General features: G+C 44.0%; 1 protein-coding gene across 1 annotated transcript in view; it reads left to right on the top strand.

The window, feature by feature from the left end:
• SYNE2 (spectrin repeat containing nuclear envelope protein 2) overlaps positions 1 to 20,035 on the top strand; it is a 152,659-nt gene that overhangs the window by 120,323 nt on the left and 12,301 nt on the right. The window contains exons 98-104 of the mRNA XM_088166323.1: positions 763 to 921; positions 1,873 to 2,039; positions 13,800 to 13,962; positions 17,389 to 17,576; positions 17,724 to 17,874; positions 18,312 to 18,494; positions 19,773 to 19,910. Coding sequence (XP_088022449.1) covers positions 763 to 921; positions 1,873 to 2,039; positions 13,800 to 13,962; positions 17,389 to 17,576; positions 17,724 to 17,874; positions 18,312 to 18,494; positions 19,773 to 19,910 — 1,149 coding nt within the window. The remainder of the gene's footprint in view (positions 1 to 762; positions 922 to 1,872; positions 2,040 to 13,799; positions 13,963 to 17,388; positions 17,577 to 17,723; positions 17,875 to 18,311; positions 18,495 to 19,772; positions 19,911 to 20,035) is intronic.

Below are 20,035 nucleotides of genomic sequence, written 5' to 3'. Positions count from 1 at the left end.
AAGAGAATTCTGAGGAGTCATATGCTGTATAAAGTGCCTGTGAGATGTGAAAAGGGAATGTTTCCTGCCATGGGGAGATATTTAGAGTGGCCATTTACAGCCAAGACAAGCAAAACGTAATGTGCAGTAGGCAGTATCAGACCTTAATTTCTCTGTCTAGACAATTTATTTATCCATCCTGGAAAATGTATTTTTGAGGGAGAAAAAATCCATAGTTTTCAATGAAAAGGTTAGATTCTTGATGCTGATTTTTTGGAAGTTCTCCTGTTACTGGTGGGCAAATTGAAAGAAAAGAGGGAGGCTTTTATAGAGATGAAATAATTGCAGTCAGTAGTTGCAAAGTTTCTCTAAGAGTGGCAGAAAAACCTAGGTGTTATTTCCCTTGTGTTATATATAGGTCCATACTAAACACTATGTAGTAATTATGTATCTTTTATTCCTTCTGTGTTTGACATTTTCAGGTTTTCACTGAGTAACATTTAAATTGTTATATAAGCACATTATTTATAAAGCTGTCACTCAGTTTCATTCTTCTGAGGGAGAGAATCTGGTATTTGCTAGTCAACTTTTTGCCCTGCTATCCAAAATAAGATGTAATAACAATCTGCTTGCTGGCTTTGGAAAGGAAGGTAGAATACTTGATAACTACTGCTGCAAAATGGAATAAGATCAGATACAGACTAGAAATTAGAAGGCTCATAATTGCCGGTTTCCTTCCTGAAAAAACTGTTGCTAGAATTTATTGTGTGTGCTTTTCCATAGGTGTCCCTGCGGAAGCAGGAGATCGAGGATAGGCTCAATGCCTGGATCGTGTTCAATGAGAAGAACAAGGAGCTGTGCTCCTGGCTGGTACAAATGGAAAGCAAAGTTTTGCAGACTGCAGATGTTAGCATTGAAGACATGATAGACAAATTGCAGAAGGTAAGTAGTAATGCCACTTTTCTTCAATTGCAGTCAGATAACTCCTTGTAGAGACACCATTCCTTTTGTATTTCTTGCTTCTTGGAAGTGATACATGATGTAAAACCAATACATACAGGATTTTATGAGATGAGCTTTTCTGTCGTTAGCTCTTCTGGATGTTCAGACTTGGAGCTTAAAGCTGAACAGAAATTCCATGGGACTGCATTTAGTCATGGAGTGTGAGCTGTGTGAGCTGTGGTAGTGGGGTCTGGGTTGTTGTAGTTTTGGGGCACACGTGCACACCCAGCAGTGCTCAGAGTGATGTCCTGGGAGCAGCAGCTCACTGCTTTCACTGTCTCCATCATCCACACAATTGGTAGGCAGAGGGCAAAGAAAAGATTGAAGAATGGGGTAGGTCTTATGCCAGGCGAACAAGAAGTTACCACAAGCCAAAAATAAAACCTAATTCTTCCCCTTCCCTCATGGTAGTTGGTGCTTTCTAATACTTTTGTATTAGCTTGGTTTTTAAGAAGACCATTGTTGTTCTACTGTTCTTCTTTATGGCTAAATATCTCTATCTAATCCCAGATCTCCTCTGGATAAGAATGCCAGCAAAATAAAGCCATCGAAGACTTGAATTTGGGTTCTTTTGAGGTAGCTTCATTGAAAAATGATGTTAAATCAGGAAAACAGCCGATAAAATTAGAACATTCAATTGCTATTTCTAGGAATACTTACTCCTGGTACTTGCAAGTCTATAAACTACTTATTTTTTCATAAATTGTGAGAGGGCTTCTTCATTGAGGTTTTCTTTTTGTTTTCAGTGAGAATTCTACATGCTAATGTAGAAACCTCAGCCAAACCTGACTTCACATCACACACCTGGGAAAAAAACCCACATATTTTTGTTTTGGTATCATTGTTTTGTTTTACCCTGTAATTAAAGCAATGTTTATTTATGTTTATCAGGACTGCATGGAAGAAATAAACCTGTTCAGTGAAAATAAGCTTCACTTGAAACAAATGGGTGATCAGTTAATCAAGGCTAGCAACAAGAGCCGAGTTGCAGAAATAGATGATAAACTCAATAAAATCAATGATCGCTGGCAGCACCTCTTCGATGTCATTGGAGCACGGTAAGAAAATGATTTTCAATGTTTTATGTGAGAAGCAGAGCCTTGTGTCCTTGACCATCAGAAACAGAGCAACATGACTTTCCAGTTAAGTTGGAATTTATTAGTGAGTCAAGCTGAAGAGAATGATTTTTTTTTTGTGTAACTTATTGCTATATTATGATACCAAATGTCTTAATTTATCCAACGGTAGAAGACAGGGTGTAAGAATTCATATAAAATAAAATTTTCATGATGGGAGCTTTGTAAAAGGAAGAGTCAAAGTGGTATCTCCATTCCATTGTGTTGAATTCCAACCTAATTCTAAGGCAGCATGGTAGGAGTTGATTTGGGCTTTTTAGGAGACCCTCCTATTTTAACACAAGCCTCTCTTTCACTCTGTGTCTGAATGCACAGAATTTAGGAATACATTCTATTCTGTCTGTGTAGACAGTCTAGATTTATATGATAATGTTCCTTTTCTTCATTCGAAAGTGTTTGAAATTTCATTTAATACCAGTGCTATTTCTTTACTCAGTCTCCCTCCTAAAAACAACTGAAGGACCATATGAGTTTCTTTTAAATTCAGGATTTTCTGTGTGATGGTGGAGTGGAAAATACTATCAGGTAAAATTAAAACAAAAACCTGCACAGTCTAGACAACAACCACTTCTTAACAAATTAAGCATCTTTATTATACTTGACAGAGTTAAGAACATCATGATCATTTCAGTATTAGCCTTACTGAGACGATCTCATTTCATTATCATCTCTGAGTTTCTGCCACAGCTTGGGAGGAGGATGCTGGGCTGGTCTCACCTCCTGCTGAGTTTATTGGTAATCCAGAAATAATAAGGCTAACACCAAATTAGTATTGGTCTCAACTTCTCTCCCAAGGTTTTGTTCTGCCTGTGATCCCCCACTCTGGGCTCTCAGCAGCACTTTTTGTTCTGCTGTGTGTTGGTTTTGAATTGTAGCAATTTTTAAATGCAGATTAAAATGCACTGTTTTAAAAGTGATGTAAGCATGGCACATTTCTGGTAATCTTTAGGAAAACATGCTAAAGGACTGATGGGGCTTTTAGAAAGACATCTGGCAACTGTATTCCAGTACTCTGTAACAAGGGCTTGTCTACCTGATATGTCTTAAATATTTACCTTCAGGCAAGTGTGCAGTGGTGCTTTGAGGTACATTATTGTGGATTTGTCTAGAGCATCAACAAGGTTCCCAGTATTTGGTTTCTAAGTGGATATTGCAGCTGCTGGAGAATTGGTGTGATGCTTTATCATTGTTCCTGTGTTCTTAATTCCAAAGTGTCTGTAATATGCCAGCTTCTACTTGTGATTTCCACCAACTTGGTGCTCATGACCAGCATAATGAACTGGAAGGACTTGGCAAAATGTGATTTTAAGCAGCTCCCTTGGTGGCCCAAGATTATCAGGCAGCCCTGTGGGCTCTGCTGGTCCCCTTTGAGTTAATACTAGGAGAGGTTCAGCATATGGCATTGTTTTGCAGCACCTCTCCACCCTCACCTAATTCACCTTGCTGAGGCTTGGCTCTCAGCTGCTCAGTCATAAGTAACCACCAGGCCAGACACTCACAACAGACTCTGAGTACACTCCTATGAGTTTATTTTGCCTTGCAATAACCTTCCAACTTTCTGCTTTGAGTTTGCTGCTGTGCTGCTGGCTTGCCACTGAGATTTGATGTCTGAAGGAATTAAATCAGACATCAGTTGGCTGAAATGTCCACCTCACTCAGAGGTGTGCTTTGGGGCACTCGAGATTCCTCCTGTACTTTTGAGTAGCCTCTCTCAAGCTGAGGTGATGGTGGGGAAGCAGCAGCTCAACCCATCACCCATGTGACACAAATTGAGCATCTTTGAGGGAGAGCACAGAGGAGCAAAGAGCCTTGGGTTGGAGGCGAGGTGACCTGCAGGTGTGGGTTATGATGCCTCGTGCTGATAGATTGTCTCCTTCCTTCTCAGTTTGCTTTTCAGAAACTGTTAAAAAAATTGTATTGAAAGAACACGTGTAAAGGATGGTGGCAGAATTTTGTTGTCCCTGCTGGATTAAGCAGGCATAGTCCAGAGATCCTCTCACAGTGTGTGGAGGCTGGAGGGAATGGTACAGGAGCTGTGCAGCCACTGCAGCCCTGCAGAAGAGACTGGAGCACTGCACAAGTGCTGCCACATCTGCAGACCTGTGCAAAGTCATTTTTATTAGGCACTGCTTCAATGCTTGGAGAAAAAAAAGAGGACTGGAGGAGATGCCTCTGGGAACGAGTGCCAGAGGGCTTGGAGGGTTTGGGAATGCTCCTGGAGAGAAGTGACAAATTTTGACTATGATGCAGAGAAAACCTTTTCTTTCTCCTGAAAAAAAAGTTACTTGCAAGAACTTATTTTCACAGCACATCCATGAAATGAGGAGGTGGTTTTGCTCCTGTCTTTTCAGTTGAGTAGATGTGGCAAGTAAAATTGAAGTGAAAATTTTCTGAGGTTTCAGGTGCCAAATCTGTGACCACTTGGAGAATTTTTTTTTTTACAAATATTACAACTCCAATAATTTCTGTTGAACACACAATGAACTGCTGCCTTTATTTGTACTTGTACCTGACTCCCAGTGGCCCACCCATCATCACAGGGGCAAGGACCGAATTTCAGTATGTCTTCATGGCAGGCCATGATGAGGGAAGGAGGTGAACTACAGAGCCAGGCACTGAGTAGGAGAAAAAAATGTATATTGCATATCTGTGTGTTCAAAGCCAATTTTTCATTTTTGGGCACTGAATCTTTCTCGTACATGGGCAGTTTTTGATCCTGTGGTTCAAGAGTGAAAAATAACCTGTATGAACAAAGGAATCTGAGATATATTGCCAGCTTCAGTTCAGTGGTTGCTGATTTCCCCATGGCTGTCCCTGCAACCTGTATAAGATTTTATCTTCTCTGCAGTGCAGTGTGTGGCTGTGTGATACCAACATGAAACCAAACCAGCCTGGAAGCCAATGTATCAATGCAGAGCATTCCTCCTGATAGCTTATTCCACCTTTTTAAACCAATAAACGTCCTGGGACAGATGGGCAAATTAGGTGAGCTCCCCGTTTAGTCCTTGAAGTGATTCTCTTAGTTCGTGGTGACAAGCTCAGATTTGCCATATGGCTGCACTTGCAGGACTTAACACTTCCATTATCCGCCTGTGCTCAGCCTATGCGGTGACAAAAGCTTTGCTTCGTGTTTTGCACCAAGCCACCGTCTGGCTGCAAACTTGGAAGAGTCTCAAAATGTTAATTTTCATGGGATAAAGTAACCATCAAGGCATTAGCATGCTGGGAAAGGAGAACAAATGAATTTTGTTCAGCTCAGAAGATACTCTTACCTCGGGAGGTTTGTCTTTGTTGAGGGATGGGCAATACAAACATACTAACAGGCAGGAAGGGAGCGTTGTGCTGACTCTAAAGATGGACTCAGAAAATACCTTGCTTTTGTTACTGAAACAGGAGGAGGAGGAGTGCACAGGCTACATGAGGGTGGTAAAAACCCATGGAGTGGGATTTACATCCTCGGTATCCTCTGAGCTGGACTCCTGGGCCATGCATTAACAGGCAAGAACTAGCAGGGCCATCCACCACTGATTCTAACTCCACACTTTGCTTCCCAGCCCGGTGAAAAGGAAATGTTTTCCTTCTGCGTTGCTGCGTTGCTGTTAGTGCCTGCATTCAGGCTGGAGGAGCACTCCCGTGTCGCTGGAGGGTGTCTGCACTGCCTGGGGCTTTGCAAAGCCTTTGGATGCTGCTTGAACTTTCATTAAAGCCACCAGCTTCATCAGGGGCTGCCTCCAGCAGTTTTGGATCCGCAGACCAGTCTCTGCAGTAACTGACATTGCATTTCTGTACCTCTGGGCATCCTGCAGCTCTTGCCACTTGCCAAGATGTGGAAAGGGGATGCCATCTCTCAGCTCCTCTAGCTACCGGCACACTGATGTGTTTTCTTACTTGGTGGGTCTAGTTCATGTTTTCAGCCTTGTGGAGAAAGGAAAAGTTTTTCTGTATGTAAAAGGAATGGGTTCCAATGACTGCGACCTTTAAAGCAAGCATGAAAATTCAGGGAAGCTAGCAAGGTCAAATATGCCTTTTCATTCTTTTAAAAGTAACTATCCTTGGCAACTTGGTCTTTTCCCTGTGTTTGCAAGCTGCCAGCATCATTGCATCTTCCAGGAATTTTAAACTGCCACACTCGAGTCAGCCCTTTCCTTTCTTCATACAACTTGGGAGTTTCGAGGTGTTTTCAGCTCATTTCCTGCATACCCTGGGGGGGCTGAAATTCCCAAACAGCCTGAAACTTCTCAGGTTGCAAAAGAGATAGGAAAGAGTTGAAGCTCTCTGGTGACACCACCTTGTGCTGTGCTGGGGGTCCAAGGAGGCTCTGTGGGGAGTGCAGTGAGCTTTCCTCTCCTCCCTTGCAGCCTCAATGCGGCTGGATTGCCCCAAAAGTCACAGCAGGCCCCGGATTATGGGTTTGAGGAATGAGTGAATTCACAGCACACCTTTCAGCTGGTCTCTATTTATTTTCCACCACATTGGTTACCCTTTGGCAGGGCAGACAGTCAGGCACCACGTGTTGGTGTGCTGTCCTACCCTGTGGCAGCCCACAATCAGTGTGGGTGCACTCTGGGTTCAAAGGTCTTTTTTTAAATTGCTGCAGATCAATATTGCATGGCAAGGGATGGAAAATATGCTGCAGGGAGGCCTCCCCAGGTAAACAAGACAGCAATGTCCAGCAGAATTTTGCTGGTTTGTGGCAGTACCACTGTAAAATCTCATTCTTGGGTTTGTTTTTTTTTTGGTATACAGAATATGTGGATGGTTGAAATCTCACTCACAAAGTGCCTGCTTTCTTTCCGTGTTCTGTCTGTCCTTTGAGGATTATGTTTCTCTTCAGTGTAAAAGCTGTGACAAAATTCATTATTGTCTCAGGCATCATGGTTGGGCTTATTTTGGTTATGCAATGTGTGCAGGGAGCAGGGGGAGCTGGCAGTGCAAGGGGAGTCCTTGTCTTCTGCACACCATCTTCCTCTCAGTGTGTGCCTGCAAAGCTGGGGGTTATTTCCCTATTTACTCAGGTCAACCATTTCAAATGTAGTTTTAAACCACTCTGACAATAAACTGAGCATGATTTACCTGTGCAAATGTCCAAAGCCCTCTCAAAGTGTGCCATGTCCTCACAGGCACTGTGTGTTCTGCCATGTGAGCCATCAGCAAGTCAGTACAGGTCTGTGGAAAATTACTGAAAAACCTTTGATTTCAAAATCATTCTTTGCATTTTTGGTGGGATTATCACAACTTGTTTTATTTTTTTCCTGATATTGGCTGGGTGGGGAGTGACTTGTAACCCAAGGTTCTCCAGCTTCCGCCTTTTTTTTCCCACCCCGTGATCTCTGGCAGTCATAACACACAGAAGTCATGACAGTGTGTTTTTCCACAAACGAATGATATCATAAATGAAGATTAGGGGTTATTTTGTCCTCTGGCATAACAGGCTATTTGCAGTGGAGGCCTTCTGCCTGCTCTGGAAGGTTAAAGAGAGGACAGGTTAGTGTGTGGGAGATTTAATTCGTACTTAAATACCTGGGATATAATGGTAAAGGCGAGAAAGCAGAATGCAGGGGAAGTAAGGATACATCTTTGTGCGTGGTTCCTGTGCGTGGATGTACGTGTGGTCGTTTTTTTGGGTTCGCTTCAGACTGACTCTGCTGCAAATCATCCGGGTCTGAGGCTCCAATCCCTCTTTCTCCCAAGAAATGAGCACCGCATCCACCTTTCTCGGTGCCAGAGGCTCCAACCCGCAACCTTTTTGTCGCCAGCCGCGGGCAGGCGCCCGGCGTGCGCTTCCTCACGTGCTAATAATTCTCTTGTGTCAGAATAAAGCTCCCGTGGTTTTGTTCTGAGGAGGGATGCGGCCGTTCGCCAGGTAAAACTCCCAACTCAAAACGTAAGGGTTAAAACAGGGGGGAGAGAGCGAGCTCCGGTGTCTCCCCAGCTCGGGGTCGGGGAGGGGGAGGACGGGCGAGCCTCCCCCCCCCCCCTTACACCCGGGATGCTAAAGCGGCGAATAAATAGGGCATCTGTGGAGGAGGGGTTTCCTCTGCCATGCCTGCCTGGTCGCACAGGCGGTCCCCCCTTGCAGCTTGGGATCTGCAGGCTGAGGAATGGTTTTCTCGTGCGAACCGTAAGTGCCGTGTGGGTGCGCGGCCGGGGCGCGGTGCCGGGGGGTCCTGGCGGAGCCGCGGGGGGGGAGCGGAGCGATGGATGCGCTGCGCCAGCGCCTCGCTGCAGCTCGCCGTGGAGGAGCCCACGAGTGGGAAGTGCGGCACCTTAGCAGCAGGGAGAGCGCTCGGGGGCCTCCGGCTGGCGATCAGCTGTGTTTGGGGCTGGCACCCGAGGCGGTGGAGAGCCTTGACGACAACCTTGAGGCTCGCCTCCCCCAAAGCCCCGAGCACACAGCCCAGGGGCACGGGGAAGCTCGCACGGCACCGGCACGGACCGAGAAATGGCCTCGCCTTCCATGAGAAAGGCCTAAGATTTGCCTTCGGCATCACCTCTCCAAACCGCGTCTTTTGTCCCCCGCACGGTTAAGCTCCCCCTGCGACTCGCTGAACAAAGGTTTCCTGGGCTCTGCATCCCATTTGCTTTGCCGCTGGTAAACAATCCTGTCAGCTGGCAGGGCCATTTCAGCCCCTCCTCCTCCTCCAAAAGACGTGTACGGAACCCCTTTTTCTCATGACATTTGTGCTTGTGAAGGAGAGTTTGGAATAGATATCAGGATGTTTTTCGTTCTTTCAGACACTAAAATTTCAATGCTGCTATTTACCTTATTTGAGCTTCCCCTGTACCTTTTCCTGCAGCATTTTGCCAGCTAAAGCAATGCAGTAGGTCATGCATTTTGTAATTCTTTTTGTTTGTGTGAGTACATTTCAATCAACCTGGAAGCTCCTCCTACTGCTAGGTAATTCCTGAGTAGTCACTACAAATACACGGTGTATTTCTGGGGCCATGCAATGATTCAGCCTGAGACAGCTTAATGCTTTTCTCTTGTAACCCAATGCTGGCAACTTCATTGAGGGTATTAAGACCCAAATCCAATCTCGAGTCAGGTCAGTTAGTCCTTCTGCTCATTTTTTCAGTCAGCTTTTAGTTATAATCTCCTACTTTTTTCTTTTTCTGCCACTTCTATTATGGTGTAAAGATTAAAATATTTAAAAACTGGCTTTGTTTGGCTTTATTCCAGGCAACTTATGTCCAAGTGCTAATCAGGCTGGATTTTTTAGCTTGGCCCATTGCAAAGGACAAGACAAGTCTGAATTTGTCGGATTTTTTTTAGACTAGTGGTGATATTTTTATTGGGTTTTTTTAACATTATTACCTTTTTCTCTTTCTGGAGGCACGCTGAATTGGCAGGTGAGTTCTCAGTGGGAAGTGAACAATGGATAAGTAGGCCTTTTTTCTGTAAAAAGTAAGTTTTTCCTGTTTGACCAATCTGAATTAACTTGAGAATCGCACTTCATCGAGGAAGAATTTAATCAACAGTGGCGTCACCTCCCACCCTCTGGAAGAAGTTGGTTTTCTTTGCCACACTTGACTTCTAGTGCTGTTAATTCATTGTGTGTTGGGTGATTGATCACCTGGATCTGGCAGGAAGCTTTTGCCCCCAGGCTTGGAGGCTTGCACCCCCACCTAGCCTCCAGAAGGGCTGTATTTCCCCAGAAATGCTCAGGATGCATCTCAAAAGAGTCCATGAAGTTCCTTTCATGCAAAGATCAGGTGATTTGTAAGAATATTTTCAGGATGAAGATATACATCTGAGAATGGTAGTTGCAGACTAGGACTTCTGTGGATGTAATAAGTCTGTTTCACTCTTCTCTTTGAGCTGTAGCCAGGGAAATGGCAGTTACCTGTGCCTTCTGTGCAAGCTGAGGATGCTCATGTTTTTCAGCAGTTTACCTCTTGTTTCAGTGTAGAGCCTGAACCTTTTCCTTGGGATCTGTGTCTGCTGACAGGAGCAGATGAGCCAATGTAAATGTCTGGACTAGGCTGCTTTCCAATTTATTCACTGCACTAATGTGAACTTCTCTTAGGTTTTTGTTCTTCTTTGGCTGCTTAGCTCAAGTTTGAGATGAATGGCTTAGTGCATTAAAGGTGTCTAAATGACTGGCAAATGCCAAATTCTATCCAGAAGAAATAATAGATTAACGTACTTAATTACAATGGTGTTTCTAATGGCAATTGCTAGGAAGTAAATACAAGCTCTCAGTTCCACAATGATGCTGTCTTTGAGACTGTTGCTTCTGGTAACACTAGAAGATAAAGGTCCTTATGGTGACATTCTAAGCTAAAATAATATTGGAGTGGTGGTGCAAAAAGCCATGCTTGGATTTTAAAACTGTTGCTTTTTAAATTTATTTAATGTACTTTAAGTCATAAATACATTTTTTTATAGTCTAATATCCTTGAGTTTGCTTTTTCCTTGGCTGTGTTCATCTATCCACTATGCAGACTGGAGAAAGATATGTAGCAACCTGTGAATTTTTCTGTAATGCAGCTTAGGGTTGGGAAGCTGGTGGATAGAGGCAGAGAAGGGAGCACAGGGAGGCAGAGATGATCCTGAGCAGCACAGTAAGCCGTGGTCTCAGCAGGTCAGCTGTGCTATCAGATGGTCCCAACACGTGCCTGTCTCCAGAGCAGTTGTGGGAAGCATCACTGAATATGCAGGAGGTAAATTGCCACAGAACAGTCAGGGACAGGGCAGAGATCAAGCCTTGCTTTCCTCCTGACTGGCCTGAAGTCATGCAGAGTTAATAATGTAACAGTGTAGATGTTTAGCTCAGACTCTTGTATCCTGTGCTCAACACAGAGCCTGTACTGTCCATCTTTCCAGGGAAAAGGGTTCCTGAATCACCTGCCTTTGGAGGGCCACATGCCTTGGGAGTCACTGGCCATTGCTGAGCATTGTAACCAGCCAGTTCCAACTCTAATGGCGGAGATAGGGCAGAGGAAGAATTAATTCTCCTGGGTGAATAACTGCCAGCCCATGACAGCACAAGGAAATGATGCAGTGACATATTCATTGAGTACCACTTAACAGGAGCAAAACCAAGAGCAGCAAGACTTATACAGCAGCTGTCTGCATACAGGGTTGAACCTGGGACAACAGACCTGAAAAAAAGCTTGTAAAGAAAAGCAAGAGCAGCTAAACACTTTTGCCATCCACTGGTTTCCTCTCAGTCAGCTGCAGCAGTGGAAGACAGAGTCTGTGTAAAGGGGCAGAGGCAGGTGCTTTGCACCATGTCAGCAGCTTTGTGGGTGCAAGGCAGGAACAAGGTGGACCGTGGATTTGGGCCAAATCCTTCAGGCTAGCTTGCAGGCTTACATGAGTCAGACAATACTAATTTTACTTTTGGTGAGTACAGAGTTGCTAAATACCTGCCAGGAGCTTCAGTGTAGGACTGTGTTCTTCCCGCCCTCCTTGTAAAACAACTGAAAGTACTGCCTGGTGCTTTGGGAACAAGAGGTAGGGGAAGCTTTCCATGCTGCTAATCCATATGAGACCCTAAGTTTTCTGGCCCTACTCTGTACACAGTAGGACTGAACAAATCCAGCAGGATCATTGCCATATCTCCTCCATAAGTGCTTTACCTTAAATCAAGTGTCTAGCTGACGTGTGTATCCTCTTTGGTTACCTTAAGGTTGTTAATAAGATCAGCTGTTGCTTACAGGGTGGCTTATTCATTATGGATTAGGTGTCCTGCATATCTTCTGTTATAGTATCATCAGGCAGTTGCAAAAGCTATTCATTACAGACAGTTTGGACCACTCTCCTCTAAGACTTGCCAGGGCAGTTTGACAGCAGGCGGGACAGTGGGTCTGGAAGCTGTCCAGGTACCCTGTGTGGGCACTTCTGCCTTGGAGCAATCTGTCCCTGCCTGCATTACATGAGATTACATCTCTCACCCTTCCTCAGTCCCAGCTTGCACAAGACCTGTGTTGCCATGTACATCAGGGCTCAACTCGGACCCCTCAACAGTCCCTTGCATTTGGGGACATGCTGTGAACCCCTTTACAAGCTGTCCTTGCAGTCCCACTGCTGGTTTTGTTTATATGGGGACAGTTCCCAGCCATTGTGGCCAATGAATGGAAAAATGTTTCAGCCTTTTCACAATATAGACTTCAACTTTTTGTGCTGCACTTGACTTAAATAATTGAGGCTCATCTTGATAGTAGTTGGACCAGGCACTAGCTAAAGGTTTAATTTGTAAGTTTGCATTTTAGAAATCACGTACAAGGTTCAAAAATTCATCCTAAGGCACAAGAACATAACTAGAGATCAGGAGATCAGCACAGGGAAGCAATGCTGGCTTACAAGTGGGCTCTCCCTAGGACATGGATGGAATTATTTCATCTGACTTTAGAGTCTGCAGTGTTAATATTTGTAGTACTGCAGGGTAGATCATTGCAGTTCATGGGGAGAAATGCGTGCTTTTTGGTAAAGTTCATCTCATCTTGTGATCTTGATGTTTAAGACAGGTCTGATAAAAATCATGATTTCTTTTTTTTTTCTGCATCAACTACCACAGTCTAGATGACAAGCTCTGAAATAAGTCTGAAGAGATAAGTGTCACCCTGGTGTTGCCTTTTTAGTAATTTTTGTTGGGAATTGCAATAAATGAGAATTTCAAGAAAAATTGGAGACCAGTAAGGTAGTTCGCCAGATGTTCCTCTAACACATGGAGAGAAATTTGCCAAAATATAAAAGCATTCTACTTGGGTAATTTGAGAGACTAATAAGGGGTTTGACATGGGAATATGCTGTGAAGGCTGGAAGTAAAAAAAAGTTTGTCTGTAGTTTGAGAGCTACAAACAGCTTGTAAGAAAATGGTCTCAGTGGTCCATCTGCTTGTCGACAGCACAAGTCTCCCATGCCATTTGATATTCTCCCCCATCAGGATTGGGGTTTTTTTAATTTCTCACCTGTCAGGAGAGTCTGGCATATCTCTGCATGTTTTTGTGGTGTTTAGATGAGCTTTAATGTTGTGGTACTACAAGTTCTATAGTAGCCCTTGTTCAGGCCTTCTCCTCTCCTGTCAGCATCCAGAGGGTGGTGAGGCCCTGGCACAGGGTGCTCAGAGAAGCTGTGGATGCCCCATCCCTGGAAATGTTCAAGGCTGGGTTGGATGGGGCTTGGAACAACCTGGAATAGTGGAAGGTGTCCCTGCCTCATGGCAGGTTGGAGCAAGGTGATCTTTCAGGCCCTTCTAACCCAAACCATTCTGTCACTGTGATTTTCCCAGGATGTTGGACTGGTGGTTTGTGCAGGTTTTGTACCTCTTGGCAGTGGTACCTTGTTGATCAGTGTGAACCTTTTGGTTGCTAAAGAAGGCACTGAGCAAAATTCACAGAAGGAAAATCCGACCATAAATACCCATTTTAGTTTAACTGTGGTGAATTAGGGTACAAATTTCCACTTAGATGAATGTCCGGTGCTCCCTAGCAGAAGAAAATTCACTTTGTTTATACAGTTTCATTAAAGCCTTCACCCAAGACCTGCTTGCAGCTGTAGAGCAGGGGCCTGCTGAGCCAATTTAGGTAGGTTTTGACTAAAACACGGCTCTGATTTACAGGCAGCAGCTTGATGCAACATGGCTTCGTGAAGCCATGCCTGTCATCACCTCCTGCTAACATCCTTTCCACTGATTGACCATCTTTGTAACAAAATGTTCTTCCTGGTTTGCTTAGGGTGAAGAAACTGAAGGAAACATTTGCTTTTATACAACAATTGGACAAAAACATGAGTAACCTTCGCACCTGGTTGGCCCGGATTGAGTCTGAGCTTTCCAAGCCTGTTGTTTATGACATCTGTGATGACCAAGAAATCCAGAAGAGACTGGCAGAACAGCAGGTGGGAAATAGCAGCAGCCAGAGTAAATGAGCTAAAATGCTGCTGATTGGTATAAAATCACCTGTTTCTTTTCTTTAGCGAGCCCTTCTGACTGTTTGCTTTGCATGGCGTGTTCCTGCCAAGATGCATTACATGGGAAATCTTCATTTGCTTGCAGTAATTTCAGTATTGTGTTGAATTACCCCCACATCTCCCTGCCCCCCTTCATCCAAGGAAAACATGCAAAACACGAACAAAAGCAAATTTGCTCAGTTCAGTTCAGCAGACTTCCTGAGGACTAGGCAGGGCACAGACAGTGGGCAGAGTACATGAGGATGACTTAGACTGACAGGGCGTGAATGCTGCTCTCTGCAAAGTGGCCGTGACAGATCCAAGTGCTGGGATTTGATGCATTGCCCTGACTGGCTCCAGTTCTTGTCCCTTCCTTGCAGACAGCAGAGCAAGCTTGGCAGAGCAGGATGCTTGAGCTTTGGAAGGTGGATTCGTGCAGACACAACTTTGGCTGAGGTTTGATCCAGAGGCAGGCTCTGAAGGTCCCTCAGGGCTGGGAGAGCTGGCACGTGAATCCTGCTGAGACAAGTGTGAACCAACCTCACACTGCTGGGTGGTGGTGGGCATTTATCCAGGGCAGTGAGTTACCAGGGGCATCCTAGGAGAGGAGGTGGATGGTGTAAATTTCTCTAGCCAGCAGCCAGGCAAGGAAAAGGAACTTCTCCAAAGTACAGACTTGCTGGTGGAGCCATCCTTTGCTCAGGGCTGTGCTGTAAGTCTGACCAGGTTCTAAGGGTTGGCTGTCATCTAGCCTTTGTGCTAAACAGCAATACTTGCCCAAAAACTAAAGATCAAGTCTGTCAAGTTTGGAAGCTTGCAAGCTTTATGGCATCTGCCTTTAGGAACACTTATTGGTATCCTTCCCATCCTTTCCATCTTTTCTCTCTGGCTTCTGCTTTTCTGTCTAAGGATCCCTGAGTGACGCAGACGTGTGTTCTCTGTTCTCTGCTGGTTGGTGTGGCTGTCCATGTACTCATGTCTGAAATGTCACATGAAGGGCCAGCTCCTCTGTGGCAGGATTGGAAGTGGCTCCTACTGACTGCCCTGAAGGAGCTGGTCAAGCACCAGAAGCCTTGGCCCAGCACCTGTCATGGTTTCATCTGCATTGTGAATGGTCATATAAACAACAAAGAAATATTTTCTTTTCGTTCAAACCTTTTGCATTCTCAAAGACCGTGATAAATTGCCAGGCAGAGAAGAGCATGGAGCACAAAGGAATTGTGTCCAAATTAATTAATTTTTATTATGAGCTTTCAATCTTCAGCTGGCTATAAGAGCCATCATTTGCTGCTCAGAGCTACTTACTGCTTCATTTTTTGGATACTCTGGGCACCTCTAGATTCCTTCTACAGTAGCTTTTTAGCAGGCTGAGTATGAGAAGACTGTGCTGACTAAAAAGACCACAATAAAAAGAAAAGCTGCTTTTGCTCTGCATTAGTGAAACATTTATCTGAATGCATCAAATAAAATGATTTTTCCTGGTTTTATCTGAATAATTATTTCAGCAAGGGCAGAGCAATGGTGAGAAATATGCCCTACAGGCTTCTTTTATTTGACACCCATGACTGGAAAAGCTTTACCTGTACAGTCTTGAATAATGAAATTTAAAAGTCTTGTGTATCCACAGAGGTGCTTTATGGCATGTTTGTTCAATTAAGGGATGACAATTACAATTTGAATAATATTAAGATTGCAAAGGTGTTTCACTAATGCAAAAATTTAACAGTGTGTAGTCTGTTAAAGCTCTCTGGGCAATGCTATGCAGAGTTGAAGGAATGGTACCTTTTGAGGCTCCATGTATATTCCCCACCCTGTCTCTTCGTTTGTTGTGTTTGTCTCACTTATTGCAGTCAGGTAATTTGGAAAACAGCAAGGATTCTGTCTGGGCTATTCCCTGAACCCAGGCATGGCCTGAAGTAATGAGATCATGTCAGCAACATTACCATAGTGCAAGTTAGAATTTGTTTGTAATCTATGGTCAGAATTCTCATTTTCAGTAATACACCTGTAAATCCAGTAGAATTTAATGAATTCAGAAGAGACTCTCCAGGTGCCAGTAGTGAGGCAGAGCCTGCTCCCAGCTGTGGAGCCTGTGTTGAAAAGACACTGATGCATCTTGCTCAGTAAATAGCTGTGAGTGCTTAGTAACCTGTAAAAGTTTTTGTTGGGTTTCCTTCTGTCAGTCTCATCCATGTAAAGAATTTCACTTCTACAGTCTTTAAAGCTGTTCATTACTACAAATCCTACAAGCCATATTTTTGACCATTTATGGCTCAGCCCTTAATTCAGGTACTCACGTAACCACTGAGTACTGCCACCGAGTGATTCTCAACTCCTTGCAGCTTATTGACTTCTGCCAAAAATCTTCCTTTAACTCATTTTGTATTTACTAAAAGCTGTGTCTGTTTCAGAGGGATTTGTTTTATTTTGTTTGGGTTTTTTTTTTTAAGTCTAGAGCAAAAGCTGTCTAGAGCAAAATTCTGCTTCATCTGTTGACTGAAATCAGTAAATACCATTTAATGGGAACTCCAGTTCACTTTTGTCATGAAAATACTCGTTTGTTTTTGTTGCTCTAGTGTTACTCAAGCAAAAGTCTCTGTATCCTTCATTATAAAAGCCAGAAATGGGTTGAAAAATGGAAATGTGGTGGCTATTGTAATTTTATTAATATTTAGTTGGTAGCATAGTACAGATCTACCTTTCAATAAGAATTATTTAGATAAGGCTTTTTTTTCTTTCTTTCAGTTACACTGACTTTAAGAGTAGTGATGGGTACAGGATGAAAGGCTGGGCTATTGTGGATTTGCAGGCTCGGGAAAAGAAACATGAGTGTAGATTAGACAAAAGGTCTTTGCCAGACCCTTTGAAACAGTCTGTCAGAACAGGAGCCCAACAAGAGGGAATAAGAAAATTAGTGTAACACCGGGTACTTGTGTACTGTGCTTGTGTTTCGTGCTGCAGCCTGTGATCAGTCACTAAAATGCACAGTACTGCATGAGGAGTTCTCTGAAGACCCTTTCAGTGTAGTAACCTGAGATGAGACAGTCATCTTGTGCTGTCAAAATTAATAAGAATTTATTTATGATATAGGTAAGGTTTGGATTTTGAATGCACATTAAAATTGTCCAGACATTAATGAGAAGATTGAGTTTAGACTGAGACACCAAAGGTGGACAGTCCTTTTTTTGCATGGCAGTTCTCTCCTGACCTGTATCATCTGCACAGTTCATCCTGCAGGTCTTTCCTAAAGCTAAATAAGCTTTTCCTGACATGAGAGTTGCTCTTTCCCCATCCTCTGGTGCATTTTGAAGGGCATGGCTGAGATGTAGGCAGACACATTTCCTTCCACTGACACTGTTCTTTTGCTGATGGCAGGACCTGCAGAGAGACATAGAGCAGCACACGGCGGGCGTGGAGTCCGTGTTTAACATCTGTGAAGTCCTGCTACACGACTCAGATGCGTGTGCTAATGAGACAGAGTGTGACTCCATCCAGCAAACCACCAGGAGCTTGGACAGACGGTGGAGAAACATCTGTGCCATGTCCATGGAAAGGCGAATGAAGTACGTCTCCTATTCTTACCCTACAGAAGCCTGTGGCAGAATTTTGAGGAAACGCTGTGGCATTTGCCACAAGCTGAATTTTGAGAAGTAAAAAAGAATCCAGAGTTGATAGCTTGTGATAAAACCCTTCTGTTTTTGCTCTCACAGAATCGAGGAAACTTGGCGTCTATGGCAGAGGTTTTTGGATGACTATTCCCGCTTTGAAGATTGGCTAAAAGCATCTGAAAATATAGCAGCTAGGCCTAATTCTTCAGAGGTCTTGTACACACATGCAAAAGAGGAGCTGAAGAAATTTGAGGTGAATTTTTTAACTGCATTTTCTGTGCTTAGCATCAGGCTGCTGAATACTTATTGTCTGTGCAAAATGCCTGAGTCTCTGGAAAACACTGGTTTGGCCCTGATACTATAGAGAACATAAATAATTTGGTGAGTGTGCAGCTGCTAGGTGTCTGTCTCCATAATTCTTTTTAATGTGGAGAATACAATGCTCTGAACAGATACAAGTTTAAAGCCTTGCTTTTTATAGGCAAGAGACTTTTGTAGTTTGATATTTATTCTTTTCTTGTTTTTCCTAGCGAGCTAAGTTTGAGCAGATGGTTTAAAATACGGGTCTCAAAATCTGGATTTAGTTTTGCAGTTGGAAGGTCTGTTTTTAAGGGGGAGGGCATCATCTCTCGATGGTTAATATCCACATCCTGAGTGTTAGCAGGGAATGAGCTCTGCCTTGCCTTGCAGGCGTTCCAGCGGCAGATCCACGAGCGCCTCACGCAGCTGGAGCTGATCAATAAGCAGTACCGGCGCCTGGCCCGCGAGAACCGCACCGACTCGGCCAGCAAGCTCAAACAGATGGTGCATGAGGGCAACCAGCGCTGGGATAACCTCCAGAAACGAGTCGCTTCCATCCTCAGGAGGCTCAAGGTAGTGGCACAGTGGGGTGAGGGAGTGAGGAGAACTCGCAGGGTTCTGCAGGAATTACCCACAAAAGCCTCCATCAGGGCAACTCTCTCTGTCATGAGCTACCAGCCTAGCAGAGGAGCTCTGGAAAGGTCACTGAGTACATGGTGTAAACCTGACCTTGGTAGATTGGTTCTTGGTAGCTGAAGAAAAGCTTAAAGGAAGGAGGAGTGCAAATTTTGGGAGGTCAACTGCAATACTCACTGCTCCTGTCACACTTTCCTCTTACTCACTTGTAATGGGTGGATGTGTTGATGCACTTGCACCTTTCCATAGATAAGAGGCAGAGAGACAAAAGGCCCCCAAGTGCAGATATGGTTTGGAGTTTCCAACTCAGCTCTACTTGGTGCCAAGTCGTGATTCACCAGCAAGGCATTAAAGATGGAGATGTGATAGAAAGCAGCTCCTGCTGTGCTGCCTGCCTGATGAGGAATCTTGTTAAAGAGTGTATCTGTGACACTTCAAAGAAGTATCCTGCTCATCAATTAAACTGATCTCTGGGCAGATACTCTGTGCTGTGCCCTGGGGGAAACTTGTCACTGCCAGATTTTTCAATGTAGCAGTTCTGCAAGCAACTGACAGGGAAAACTGTTAGCTCCCAAAAGTCTGTGGATGAGGCAGTGAGAGCAGTGATGAAGTTTGATCTGTGCAGCTATGAATTGTTATATTTGGGGTGTTATATGATCCGTTCCTGAGAAGTAAATTCACCCACAGAACAGGCAAGCTGCATGTCTGTTAGCAGCTTCTGTGGGACATGCCATGCCAAACAGTGCATTAATTACACTGCCGTGGTCATCCATGATCCAGCCTCTCCACTGTGAAATCAGTGAAATCTGATTTTAATCTCATAGTTTTAATTACTTTAATAAGAGATGGGGGTTACTTCCTTTGTTTATCTCTGTTTTAAGTTTAGAACAAATTAGATGTTAAGCCTCAGTCCAAATAACTGTTGCTGGGAGAAGGAATGTGTGGGATCAAGAATGTAATTTTATAGAAGCATCTTGAACTGCTAAAATTTTACTCCCTCTTTTGTACGAATAGTGTACAGGGCTAGCACAGGGCACTGTTCTGGCATGCCTACAGGAAGAGGACAAGTTTTATACATGGCATGCTGCTTTTTGTTTCCTGATGGCCTTTAAGATGAACAGGAGTTTTGAAATAAAACACTGACTTCAGAGAGCCCCTATGACCTGTCTCATTTAATAGCTGAAGTCATTACATTGGCTCCTTTTTTCCATCCAGCACTTCACCAATCGGAGAGATGAGTTTGAGGGGACGAGGGAAAGCATCCTGGTCTGGCTCACAGAAATGGACCTACAGCTGACAAATGTGGAGCACTTCTCAAAAAGTAACTTTGATGACAAAATGCGCCAGTTAAATGTACGTATCCTTATGAAGCAGCTGTTTACTATAGCCCAGTAATCCTGTTGGGTTGCCCTTGCCTGACAGAATCATCCGTCTTCTGTAACTTCACAACAGCCACCAGATCTCTGTAGGACTATGCT

Source organism: Sturnus vulgaris, chromosome 6, assembly GCF_052056855.1.
Source record: "Sturnus vulgaris isolate bStuVul1 chromosome 6, bStuVul1.hap1, whole genome shotgun sequence".
NCBI classification, from domain to species: domain Eukaryota; kingdom Metazoa; phylum Chordata; class Aves; order Passeriformes; family Sturnidae; genus Sturnus; species Sturnus vulgaris.
Note: the sequence above shows the minus strand (reverse complement) of the source record. Positions and strands in the feature narration are given on the sequence as shown.